This window comes from Petaurus breviceps, unplaced genomic scaffold, assembly GCF_028583685.1.
Source record: "Petaurus breviceps papuanus isolate PSGF00001 unplaced genomic scaffold, PetGlider_PUasm1.0 90686, whole genome shotgun sequence".
Lineage (NCBI taxonomy): Eukaryota > Metazoa > Chordata > Mammalia > Diprotodontia > Petauridae > Petaurus > Petaurus breviceps.
Window position 1 is genome coordinate 5,453,175 of NW_027187309.1, and position 13,583 is coordinate 5,466,757.

The following is a 13,583-nucleotide window of genomic DNA, read 5'->3' on the forward strand; positions in this document are numbered from 1 at the left end:
GGGGGGGGGGGAGGGAAGTTGGAAGCACCCCCTTTTGAAAAGGGACAGGATCAAAGTAGAGAATAGAACAAGTGGGAGTTGGCATAGGATGGAGGGAAATATAGTCAGTCTTTTATAATATATCTACTATGTTAATGTTTTGCATTAGCTACACATGTACAACCTATACTGGACTGCTTATCTTCCCAGTAAGGGTGGGAGACAAGGGAGGAAGGGAATGAATCTGGAACTCAAAGTTTTAAAATCAAATGTTTAATATATATATATATATACTATTGTTAATACTATTTTATTTTACATGTAATTGGGAAATAAGATATACAGGCACCGGGGCGAGATCCACCATGAGCTACTGGAAAAGTCAAAGGGGGTATGGGAGAAGATAGGGGATAGAGCAGATTGGAGGAGGGGATATCCTGTGGGACTGCTATTTTGCGGCGGTGGGTAGGGGAAAAAGGGGGAGAAATTTTGTAACTCAAAATCTGGTGGAAATGAATGATATAAATCAGAAGTTAATAAAGCATTTGAAAAATGAAAAAAAATTGACTAAAGGTCTATCAATTTCATTGTTTTTTTTTTCATAAAACCAGCCCTTAGTATTATTTATTAGTTCAATAGTTTTCTTAATTTCAATTTTATTAATCTCTCTGTTGGTTTTTAGCATTTCCAATTTAATATTTAGTTGGGGGTTAACAATTTGTTCTTATTCTAGCTTTTTCAGTTGCATGCCCAATTTATTGATCTCCATTTTCTTTATTTTATTCATGTGTGTATTCAGAGATATAAAACTTCCACTAAGAACTGCTTTTGCTGCATCCCACAAGTTTTGGAATGTTGTCTCATTATTGTCATTCTCTTGAATGAAGTTACTGATTGTTTCTATGATTTCTTCTTTGACCCACTCATTCTTTCGGATTAAATTAAATTATTTAGTTTCCAATTAGATTTTAGTCTATCTTTCCATGGCCCTTTATTACATATAATTTTTATTGCATCATGCTCTGAGGATGCATTTAATATTTCTGCCTTTCTGCACTGAATTGTGAGGTTTTTATACCCTAGTACATGGTCAGTTTTTGTGTTTGTGCCATTTACTGCTGAGAGGGAGGTATAGTCCCTTTTTATCACCATTTAATTTTCTCCAGAGGTCTATCATATCTACACTCTCTAAAATTCTCTTCACCTCCTTAACTTCTTCTTTGTTTATTTTGAGTTTAGATTTATCAAATTCAGAAAGGAGGAGATTGAGGTCCCCCCACTACTATAGTTTTGCTATCTATTTCTTACTCTAATTCCCTTAATTTCTCCTCTAGGAATTTGGATGCTATACTGCTTGGTGCATATATGTTTAGTAATGATATTGCTTCATTCTTGATGATGCCTTTTAGCAGGGTGTAGCTTCCTTCCTTATCTCTTTTAATTAGATCTATTTTTGCATTTGCTTTATCTGAGATAAGGATTGCTGCCCCTGCTTTTTTTACTTTAGCTGAAGCATAGTATATTCTACTCCAGCCTTTTACCTTTACCCTGTATGTATCCCTTTGTTTCAAATGTGTTTCTTGTAGACAGCATATTGTAGGATTGTGGTTTTTAATCCACTCTGCTGTTCACCTCTGTTTTATCGGAGACATCATTCCATTCACATTCACAGTTATGATACTATCTGAGTCTTTCCCTCCATCCTATTCCCCCCCCCCCCCCCCGTTTATGCTTTTATTTCTTCTTTCCCCTCCTTGTTTTTCTTTTGACCACTCCCTCCCTCAGTATTCCCTCCCTATGCACCCCCCCTCTCTTTACCTGCCCTTCCCCCTTACTACTTCTTCCCTCCCTTCTAACCACCCCACCTTTCTCTCCCCCGCCCCCCAGCTTTCCTCTTCTACTGCCTGTAAGGCACAAACGATTTTTATATTTAACAGAGTATGTTATTCCCTCCTTGAACCAAAACTGAAGAAAATAAATTTCATACAGTGCTCCTCTACCTCCCTCCTTTCCCTCTACTATAATGATTTTTTGTGTCTTGTCACCTTAGAATCCTAAACTTAATTGATTATGGTAATCCCTCCTTGAACCAAAACCAATGAGAGTAAATTTTATATAATATTCATCTTCCTCCCTTCTTTCCCTCTACTATAATATGTTACATTTATTCCTCTTTGTGTGGCATAATTTACCCTTTTCTGCCTCCTCCTTTCTTTTTATCCCATTATAATTCCTTTGCACCCCTTAATAAGTTTTTTTTGTCATCAGATTACTTAATTTATACTCATACCCTCTATGTATATCCCTTTTAAATATCATGATAATTATACAATTTTCAATATTGACAGGTATCAACTTCCCATATAAAGATGTAAACAGTTTGCTCTTATTGAATCACAAGTTATGTTCATGTGTGTGCATGTTCATGCATGTGTGTGTGTGTGTTTTCCTTGTTTACCTTTTTATGTCTGTCTTGAATCTTGTATTTGGAGATCAAATTTTCCATTTACCTGTGGCTTTTTCATCAGGAAGGTCTGGAAATCTCTTATTTCATTGAATGACCATCTCCTTTCCTGAAATATTATGCTGTTTTGCTGGATAGTTGATCCTTGGTTGCAATCTAAGCTCTTTTGCCTTACAAAATATCATATTCCAATCCCTCCAATATTTTAATGTAGAAGCTGCTAGGTCCTGTGTGATCCTGACAGTAGTTCCATGATATTTGAATTGTTTCTTTCTGGCTGCTTGCAGTATTTTATCCTTGACCTGAAAATTCTGGAATTTGACTACAATATTTCTTGCCTACAATATTTCAATTCAATTCGACTACAATATTTCAATTTAGGATCTCTTTCAGGAGGTGTCCAGTGAATTTTATCCTCTGGATCTAGGGCCTCAGGAAAGTTTTCTTTGATAATTTCTTGGAGGATGTTGTTCAGGCTTATTTTTTCATCATGGCTTTCAATAATTCTTAGAATATCTCTCCTGGATTTGTTCTTCAGGTCGGTTGCTTTTCCAATGAGATATTTTACATTTTCTTCTAATTGTTCAATCTTTATATTTTGTTTGACTGATTCTTGATGTGTCATAGAGTCATTAATTTCAACTTGACTGATTCTAATTTTTAGTGAATTATTTTCCTCAGTTTTTGAAACTCTTTTTCCATATGTTCAGATGTCATTTTTAGGGAAGTATTTTTTCCAGTTAGATTTTGAACCTCCCATCCAAGTTCACAAATTTTACTTTTTAAGGATTCATTTTCTTCAGTGATATATTTTTTTTCCATTTTGGCCAATGTTTTTTTCCTTTTGGAGGGCAGTTGGGGCTAAGTGACTTGCCCAAGGTCACACAGTTGGTGTTTTTGTGTTAAGTGTCTGAGGCCAGATTTGAACTCAGGTCCTCCTGACTCCAGTGTTCTATTCACTGTGCCACCTAGCTGCCCCAAGGCCAATGTAATTTTAATAGAATTGGTCAATTTATCTTCTACCTCTCTAATTTGGCTTTTAAAATCTTTCTTGAGCTCCTCCAATAATGGTTTTGGGGCTTGTACCAGTTCATATTTCCTTCTGAGGTCTCAAGTGTGAATATAGAGTCGATGATATCTTCTGAAAGTGATTCTTCACATTCACAATAATAGGATTCAATTGTCTTTGGTCTTCCTTTTGCAAGTTGCTTCCTGCACATTGTGATTGCCTATTTGCTAACTTTTAAAGTGGATTTCTGCTTCCAGGGTACAGAGGGCTCTGACCCATGTTTCTCAAGCCGTGAAATAGGGGCCTAGTTGTTGATTTTGTGTGTTGTAGCCTCTGGGTGTCTAGACTGAGGCCAAGGCTAGTACTCTCTGTGTTTATGTTGAGTTACCCTGAAGCTCACAGAGTAAAGTGTGGGGGAGGGGTGGTCTGGCCACTTTCAATTTCCAGCTCTGTGCCCCTGGGCTACAGCTCAGGTAGGCTCAGCAGCTGACAGCCTGTCATGGTGGTATCTGCAGATTTCCTTGATTGTGCTAAGGCACACCTGGGCTTCTGGTTTTAGAGCTTGCTTGCTTCACCTCCCTAGGCTTCGGGATCTCCCACTGGTCAGTTGAGATGGGGTTTGTTGGGAGTCCTCCCACTCTTCACTTCAGGCTCGGCACAGTTTCAGTCATACCCTTTCCCTAGGACTCCCAAGCCTGCTACTGCTTCCACTATTTTGGGATTTTACACTTGGGCAATAATCTCTGGGTTTTCAGGTCAGGGAGGGGGACTAGAGCAGCTAGGGTTTACTCAAACATCTTGGCTCCTGGAAGTTCAAGTAGGTAATTTTTAAACATCCAGGCTGTGGGCTGATATCCCCAGGAGAAGCTGCTGTTGCTGCCATGGGCCCTGCACTTTTTCTTACCCAGCTCTAACAGATCCTCTGTCTCACAGTGAAAAGTCTGCAAATTGCCCCTGCTGTGGGTGAATTCACTGGCCACTGGCTTGGGCTCTCTCTCTGCTGTGGTCTGGTCTGTAGTCTGAGCTGGTGCAACCTCCACACACTCCGCACTCCCCCTGCCCAGTCCTATATACACACTTTGGATTGGGAATCTGTCACAATGTGTCCCCCATTGGATTCTATCACTCTGAAATCTGTTCAGATTCACTTTTCAGAGGTTACTGACAGAATTCATGTAGGAGTTAAGGTGAATTCCTGAATTCATTCCATCATCTTGGCTCCACCACCACTCTCAAGCTATTTGGTAGATTTGTAGTAGAAAGGACAAAGCATATGCAGCCCAATGATGACTAACAGAAGCTCTTATTATCCACAGTATGGAACAATTGAAGCTTTCCATTTTAGCAATGGTAGCCATTATCCCTCCTTCTAGATTATAATTCTCTAAGGAGACAAAAATTATATTTTCTTCACCAAAGCATCAAAATAGCTGAGAATTGTAGAAAGCTTAGAAGTCATGGGATGTCTCTGATAAAGGAGAAAGAGTACTGGATCTGTACGCAGTGAACTCGGGTTAGTACTCATGTTATACCACTTACTATCTTTTTAAAATTTCAACCAGTCATTTTAGACTTTTTAGGGATTGATTAGATTAGGAGTGTCAAAATCAAATAGAAAGATACCTATAGACCACACATTGTCTTAGAAAATTGTAAATTAACTGTTTGGTTCAGTCTTCACACAGGAGTATGCATGGCAACACGTGGTCAGAATGAAATGAATTTGATACCTCCAAATCAAATGGCATCTAAGGTTTATTCCTTCCAGCTCTAGGCTGCTAATCCTATGATCTATTCTAAGCAATATCCAAGCAGATACCTTCCTTCCATGATTCTTGCCAAGTGGTTGTTAATCCTCATGGAATTTCAGAGCTAGAAAATACAACAGAAGACATCTAGAAAAACCTATAGGCCTTTTAGCTGAAAATTCCCTGCACAACCTCTAATCTTTACATTTACCTTAAATAAAGGGGCATTCATGACTATTGAATGTCATATTTTCCCTAGCAGACTTCTAATTTATGAAAGCTCTAATAGCTAAGAAGATTTTTTCTTAAATATGAACAAATTCTTCCTCTTTACACATAACTGATCTCATTTTTGTCTTATAATTATTCTATAAAGTAGGCACAATTCCATTTTCAGTGATGTGGAAACACAGGCCCAGAAAGATTAAATGACTTGCTTAGATACTTCTATTAAAGTGTCAGAGGCTGGATTTGAAACAGGGTCTTTCTAATGTCAAGTCTAGTATTCGGTTATAATATGCTAGCTCTTGATATTGATGTAAGGAATATAAGGAAGTCTTAGTTGGTCTTTATTGAATCATTTATTTTCAGTCAATTTTTTATAAATTCTTAAAAGTTAACATCAGTAGGGGGGCAGAGCCAAGATGGCCGAGTAGAAGCACGACCTTCCCGCGGCTCCGGCTTCCACCTTCCCCAATTCATGTAAAAAGGGGACTCTAAGCAAACTTTGGAGCTGCAGAACCCACAAAATGACACAGAGAAGCTAACCTCCCACTGAGGACAGCCCGGCAGGCCAGCGCAGCGCTCTGGTTGCTGAGCCCACACCCACACCCCGAGGCTTTAGCCCCAGGGCGGGCTTGACCAGCGCAGCTAGAGGGACTCCAGAACAGCCGCAGCGGTGGCCCTTTCCAGATTTATCAACACATAGATGCAAAGGACAAGGTGAGAGGCCAGTGCAGTCTGGACTTTGGGACCAGTAAGTGGGAGTGCGTGGCTTTTACCCCCGGGGCAAGAAGCCGCTGAGACACTGGCACAGCCAGCCAGTGCCATGTGGCAGCTTCAGCTCCTGGCCTACAGAGTGTAGGGGGACCAAGCACCAGTCTGAGGGGTAATCGCTCTTGCTTGGATCTGGATTGCAGTCTAGACCTGCTTGGATCTGGATTGCAGTCTAGGGTGAAGGTCCTGGGGTGTGTGTCCAGCTTGCCAGAGCATGTGGAGACCCCAGAGAGGGCACCCCATCTAATACCTCCAGCAGCTGAGAAAACCCCAGCGTTTGGGACAAAAGCTCCCCTGTCTGGTGGCAGAGTCCTACTGTGGCAAAAAGCCCAAAAGTCAAGTAATTGAGTGGCAAAAGTTAACATCTGTAGGTCAATCAAAAATATGAAATACCTAATATGTCTAGGGCTATGATGGCTCTCATCATATTTAAAGAAACAAAATGTCCAATTCACTTACAGGATTCTATCTAGAGAGATAATAGTAATGTACTACACATGAAATGGTAAATAATTCATTCCTAATCATGAGGGTTCTATCTCTAAGGTCAACCAAGCATTCATAGGTCACAGATTTAGAGTGAGAAAGGCCTTTTTTTAGGCCGTCTAAACCAAATCTTTCATTTTATAACTGAAGAAACTAATGCCAAAAGACATTAATTGATATGACTAAGGCCACAAAGGTAATAGTGACAGAGTCAAGACTTGAACCTATGACCTCTGACTCAAAATGCAAAAGAATCTCCACAGCACCATATAGAAAGAAAAAAAAAAAGAGGAGACTGAAATAGCACATATAAGAGTCAACCTTGTCTGACAGGACCACCAAAGTATTGCATATGCACACACACATACACAAATTAGGGTGGGCTTATTCCAAATCAGAGCTTTAGGATAGCATTATATCATTTCCTTTTTCAGGACATTATAAAAATATATCAAATGGTGAGATAATATGATGACTCTCCGATGCTTCCCAAGTTAAGAGAAATAGTGCTTTTTTTTTTTCTTATCACCTCCTATAAATCACCAGAATAACTTGAACTTTCCTTCCTCACAACTCTTCAGGAAAAGTCTAAGATCAAAATAACTGTGACTCTGCTTCAGCAGGTGTTTTGTCTGCACATTCCCAATGAAAAGGTTGAAAAGGGGAGAGAATTGGATGTCTCAAAGTAGCAATCTTTATAATATATTCATGCCTGGAGAGGAAGACTTGTTATTTCTTCAGCTATTAAAAGGCTATTTCCATTTTTGGTTGTTTCAGGAGTAATAAATACTCTATGTAAACTTCAAAATAACAAAGAAAACCAGAATTATTCCATAGTTGGTCAATGCTTGGAGAAAACATGTCATGTAAACAAGTTCATTTATTGAAAAGTTCTGAGATTTAGTCCTGTGTTAAAGTATAATGAGGTTAAATTTCACCTAAATAAAGGGAGAGAAGCCCATAAGGTATTAACATGAGCAACCATGTAGTTTTGATGTCTTAATCACTTGAATAGAAGGGCGATTATACATGTATACGTATTTTTTCTCGTAAAACTTTTTGACCAGAATGCAATTAATTGGTGCAATTAATTTTCCAAGAGGATAATTCTTAATCTTAAAGAATTACCTGAAGCACTGAGAGGTTAAATAACTTGTCCAGTATCCCATAGCCAGCTTTTGTCAAAGGGGGAACACAAACCCAGGTCTTCCTGACTGAAGTAATTTCTCACAACACAACACATTTATTTCCCCCTTGGTATACATTTATACGTTTATAAATATTTAAAATTTGTAAAGTGTGAATGTTGTTTAGCAATGGAATGTAAGCCCTTTTAAGGGTAGAGACTATTGCACTTTTAAATTTTCACCCTCAGGGCCTACAATAGTATCTGGAACATAGTAGGATGTTAGTAAATGTTTCTTGATTGATTGGTTGATAAAATGCCAATAGTATTTATGCATCAACAGGTAGATAGAGAAGTCTTTTAACTATGATGTGCTGCTTTCTCTATCACCCTCTATATACCCAAAAGGAATGTCTACTAATATTGACAGCATGCAGGATTTTAAAGTTATAGATGTTGATGTTTTAAAATAACTTAGATTTTGGCCTGGCGTGGAAAATAATATCCAAATGAATACCTCAAATACTCTTTGTATAACTGAATTAATAATAGTCTATATTCTTAATAGTTTATATGTCTGGGTCTTTTCCAGACACGATCCTAGGGTTTATTTTATTTTAGTATTAATTTCAAGTTTTAACCAATTAGAGAAATAGAAATTAATCCCTCTATGCCCCCTTAAAATTAACTCCATATTTCTTAACAATTTGTATGGTATTAGGCTGATATTTTATCTTTCATATATTTTTCAACTTCTCTTTTGTCATGATATGACTTTTTTAAATGACATAATGTGGTGACAAATGATAGGGAAATTTGAATTTCTCAGAGTTCACCCGAAAGATGTTGGGTGATAATATAATAGTCCTTTATGAAACAAGCATTGGTTGTATGCAATAAGTTGAGGGAAAGATATCAAGATTTTGTATGATAAGAAAAAAGGTGGGTTGTTGACAGAGGGAGGAGAGATAATGGTTGAACAAAGTGACAGGGAAAATAGAAATACAAATGGAACTTTTCATCAGTCAATCAAATTAAAAGTATGGAGTGAAAATACATATCATGCAAAGACTCCTCCAACTTTGCTCCTTCAGTTCTGCTACTGTCAGTGGAGAGTATCAAGCTTGATAAAATTAGTGAATGCATCCTTAAAAGAGAATTCATAGCTTTTTATGGTGACAAAGTTTTCAGTGATTAATACCAATGGGTATTTTTTTTATTACCTAGATCCCTGTTACTTATATTTCTACAGTTCTGTAAACAAGAAGTTAGATTTCTACCACATATGGTTTTAATAAATACTGTCCCCATGTACTACAAAAGTCAATTGCTTGCTTGGCTTTTGAAAATTTGAGTTCTTGCAATAGTATATGGCAATAAAGATGTATAACTACAAGTGACCTTACAGGTCATCTGGTTCAGTTCCCTTATTTTACACATGAGGAATCTGGGACCCAGAGATATAAGTGACTTGTAGCACTGGTGACTACTTGTTAATTCTGTTTTTATTATTCAGATGATGATTTTGATTTTTTTTCTCTTTACACAGAGAAATAGAGTCTTAAAATCTTACTTGTCTCAAGCACTAGTGGTTATTTATGAAGAGATAGACAATTATGTCTTGGCTATTTATAAAGAGATAGACAACTCAAATGACAAATATATGTTATATTAAAGTTTTAGGTGATAAAATCTCATCTCTGAGGAATCAAAATATTGTTATCATATTACATTACACAAGAAGATATATTGATAGAAAGCTATTTTCAAAGCCAAGAAGACCTGAATTCAAGACCTACCTCTAATATACACTCACTGACTGTGAGTCCTTGGGCAAGGAATTCACTTAATGTTTTGGTGTTACAGGCAACTAAGACTTAAATTGCAAACTGCTTTGGTAGAAAGTGTTTCCTCAACCTAGAGTTCCCAAGACCAACAAAATCAAAGATCCAATCTAAGGACTGGATGTTATCTTATGATACCTCATATTACATTCACAGGGTCATCATTTAGTCCAGAACAATGTGCCCATTTGATATTTAGCAGATAAACAACTAAGATTTATTTTAAACAAGCTCTCTGTCTCTGTTTTTCACTCAGTTTCTTTTATCCCCTGCCTCTTGCTTGAAAACAATGGCTATCTTTTTGCTTGTATTTATATTTAGCACAGTATCCGATATAATAAGGACTTAATAAATACTTATTTTATTCCTTTCTTCACTCTTTGTCTTTCTGTCTCTCTTTTTTGGTACTAGTTATTTCTTCCATCATCCTCCAACTAAAATCTTGTTTGGAGGAGATCTGGATCCAAAGGATGAGAGGGAAAGGATGTTCTCTGGAAAATTTCTGAGGATAGGTAATGCCTATTCTTTTTTCTCCAATTATTTTCTATTTTCATCAAGTCCTCAGATACTCAATTACATAAAACCCAACTTTTAAATGCAAATACCATGCTTAACTTACTATAACCGATATAAGCATGCATTAAAAGTATATACAGATAAAGCAGAATAGTACAGAAAAAAAAATCCATATAACACTTAATTTGTCTTTATTTACTTAAAAGAGTATGCCAGGGAAGAAGACAAACTCAGGGGGGAAGTAGGGGGAAGGCTATAAGAAAAATAGGTAAAGAAATCCCTTACCCTACAAGAGGGACTAGGAACTAGAGGGATGTTGGAAATAGACCAGTGTAAGCTAAACAAGGTCATGCTGAACCCAGAGTAGAGGGGACAGGGTCACATAAGGTGAAACATGTCAGAAGGTTTGCAGACTAAGTGATTTAGGTTTTGGAAAGAATAATATGGATGGAACTGACTGGGAACATTTTTTTTCTTTTTTGGAGGAGGGAAGGCAGGGCAATTGGGATTAAGTGACTTAATATTTTAAGGTCACACAGTTAGTAAGTGTTAAGTGTCTGAGGCTGGATTTGAACTCTGGTCCTTCTGACTTCAGGGCTAGTGCTCTATTCACTGCGCCACCTAGCTGCCCCCTGACTGGGAACTTTCAATGTGAATCATTGTCAGTTAAATACTATAAAGTGAGGCTTGCCCAAATATTTTTTATGTTGAATATTAATAGAGCTCAAGGATCTCAGCAATCATTTAGCCTAATTCTCTCATTTGTCAGATGAGGAAACTGACACTCAAAGAAAGGAAATCACTTGCCCACTGTCATGCATGTAAGGGATCTAGGAACCCAAGCCAAGTCTTCCAACTCAAAATTCACTGTGCTTTGCATTCTTTCCTAGTGCCATAGGGAATCTCAGTTTTAAAAGTCCAATTTATTTCACCATGTGAATAGCTATTAAGGGGAAAAAAATATAAGGCAGTTTAATATGTAAAGCAAGACGTTTTGTTTAGATGCTAAATAAATGAATGCTTCCAGATGTGTCATGGCAGGGTGGATAGAGAATTGGACATGAAGTCATGATCAGCTGGGTTTAAGTTCTGCCTCTGAAACATTCTGGTTATATGACTCTGGACAAGCCATGTAATTCAGTGATCTGACTACATCTCTGACTGTAAGAGAAGGTGCTAACCTATATTGGTAGAAAGCGTTTCCTCAAATGAGAGTTTCTTATACCAATGAAATCATAGCTCCACTCCTATCTTAGTCCCTTTCCCTATTCTTTCAGAAATGTATTGGTTAAATTATTTTCTCTGCACCTTCAATTTTTTTTTTTTTTTTGGTCAGGCTCTACCTACCATCACAGCTTGGCAATGCATGATTCCACTGATGGTTCCTTTCACATACAAGTGGCTCCTCATCACTTAATGTATATCCTGGATCACAACTGAAAGTCACTGTAGACCTGATGCCAAAATTATTACCATGGCGATGACCATTCACAGGAATCCCTGGATCAAGGCAGGAGTCTGACTCTAGTGTTACACCTAAAATAAACAAATAAAAATGAATAAAAGACACATTGGAGAAGAACTACTAACTTTTGGTAGGAAGAATAAAATGCTCTGACCCACAGAAAATATGTCTATGGCCTCTCAAAACTCTAGAAAAATGGTTAAAATTTATTTGTTCAAATAACATCTTTTGCCAAATAACATTCTTATTAGATTTACTTCATTAACCCTTGTAATATCCCAGCAAGGTGCATCACTGTGAAATATATGACAGATTGTTAGACAGTTGAAGTCTTTACCTAAAATTACTTTGAAGTTAGAGACTAAACCAGAAAAATAATACTATTCATTTTGGACTCTTTTAGGTATGTCAAAACAGTGAGGCAATGAATTCAGTGATGTTTGAAGAACATGGTATTGATGAAATGAACTTGTCTGCTCTTTACAGACATGCTAAATATCTTTATTTTTTTAATTCTTAAATTTCCATGAAGAATCATAGGACCATAGATTTAGAGTAGGAATGGACTTTAGAAGTCATTACATCTAATCCTTTCAAATTCAGAAACTGCATTTACCCCCATACTATCTTCCTTATATATCATTTGCTGGTAACATTTAGTTAACATATGCCTAGGCACTATGTTAAGTGATAGAGGAACTATTTTTTAAAATACTGTGACCTTTGACTTTCTAAAACCAGCATTCACAAAATATATACACTTGAAAATTTTCCACTTGCTCCATTCAACTCTGAACTAGTGACTGCATTATTCATGTTAGTGAATATGAAATTATAAAAATTTTATCCAGGTTTTTTTTCTATTTTCATTATGAAGGTTTTTTCCCCTTATCTTGTCCTTTCTCTTTCCCTTTATGGGAAAGTATATTAGAAAGAAGACAGGTGAAAGAAGAAAGGAATTTGAGAAAAATTAAGATATTTATAAAATAAGTAAACAATATCTATAATTCATTCATGAAGCAACAGAAGAAATGAAGACAATACAAAACAGTTCTTTCCCTCAAGGTGCTTACATTTTATTGTTAATTTTTATTAGGCATGCAAAATGCTCCTCCTAAGGTTTGGATACATTCATGTTATAACATGACCAAAGCATCTAAAATACGCCAACATGAGGGATGTCATATACAAATGCATGGCAGTAAGAGACGGAGTGTCAAGTACAGAGAATAGCTAGTACTGTACTCTGACTAGAATATAAAATGAAGTGAAGTAGGATGAAATAAAGTTAGAAAAAAAAAGTTGATGGGAACCACACTGGGCATGACTTTAAAGTGGGAGGCACTGAAATTTTTGAGCAGGAAATAAACATATAACAATAACAAGAGTTGTAGCTTGCATGTATATAGCATTTGAAGCTTTGCAAAGCACTTTACACATATAATTTTATTAGATCTTTACAACCCTATGGGATAGATGCTATTACTATTCACAGTTTACAGATGAAGAAACTGAGGATTAAAGAGATTAAATGATTTGCCTCAGGTCGCATAGCTCCAAAACCTGTGATGCAATATTCAATCTCCAATCTTCTGGTTTCCAAGAGTAAATAGTGCTTTAGCCATCCTGTTTCCTAGCAAGATACTCAGACAGCTTTGTGAAGGATGGATGGGAGAGGGAAGAAACAATACCTTGGTGAAAAGAATTAAAGAAAGCTATTACTAACTGGTTGTCAAATTAGTCTATTTATAATTCACACAGACAACTAGCATTTTTACAAGATATAGAGAGCAATGACATTTAGTACACAAGAGCCAAATATTATAAAATATGTGTCTGAAATACTACTTTTTTACTCTAATGCAAGGCTTCTTACCATAGAGTGGATGGACTCACAAAAAGTATGTAGAATTCATGTAGCGAAATTAGGAATCTATCACCACTAAGTGA

The 13,583-nt window shown here is 36.8% G+C and overlaps 1 protein-coding gene and 1 long non-coding RNA gene across 2 annotated transcripts in view; one reads left to right on the forward strand and one right to left on the reverse strand.

Annotated features, from left to right (window-relative positions):
- CSMD1 (CUB and Sushi multiple domains 1) overlaps positions 1 to 13,583 on the reverse strand; it is a 2,654,573-nt gene that overhangs the window by 601,000 nt on the left and 2,039,990 nt on the right. Inside the window, exon 18 of the mRNA XM_069065406.1 lies at positions 11,516 to 11,704. Within this exon, the coding sequence (XP_068921507.1) occupies positions 11,516 to 11,704 (189 nt within the window). The remainder of the gene's footprint in view (positions 1 to 11,515; positions 11,705 to 13,583) is intronic.
- LOC138144108 (uncharacterized) overlaps positions 1 to 13,583 on the forward strand; it is a 130,853-nt gene that overhangs the window by 69,669 nt on the left and 47,601 nt on the right. The gene's annotated exons all lie outside the window — the stretch shown is intronic.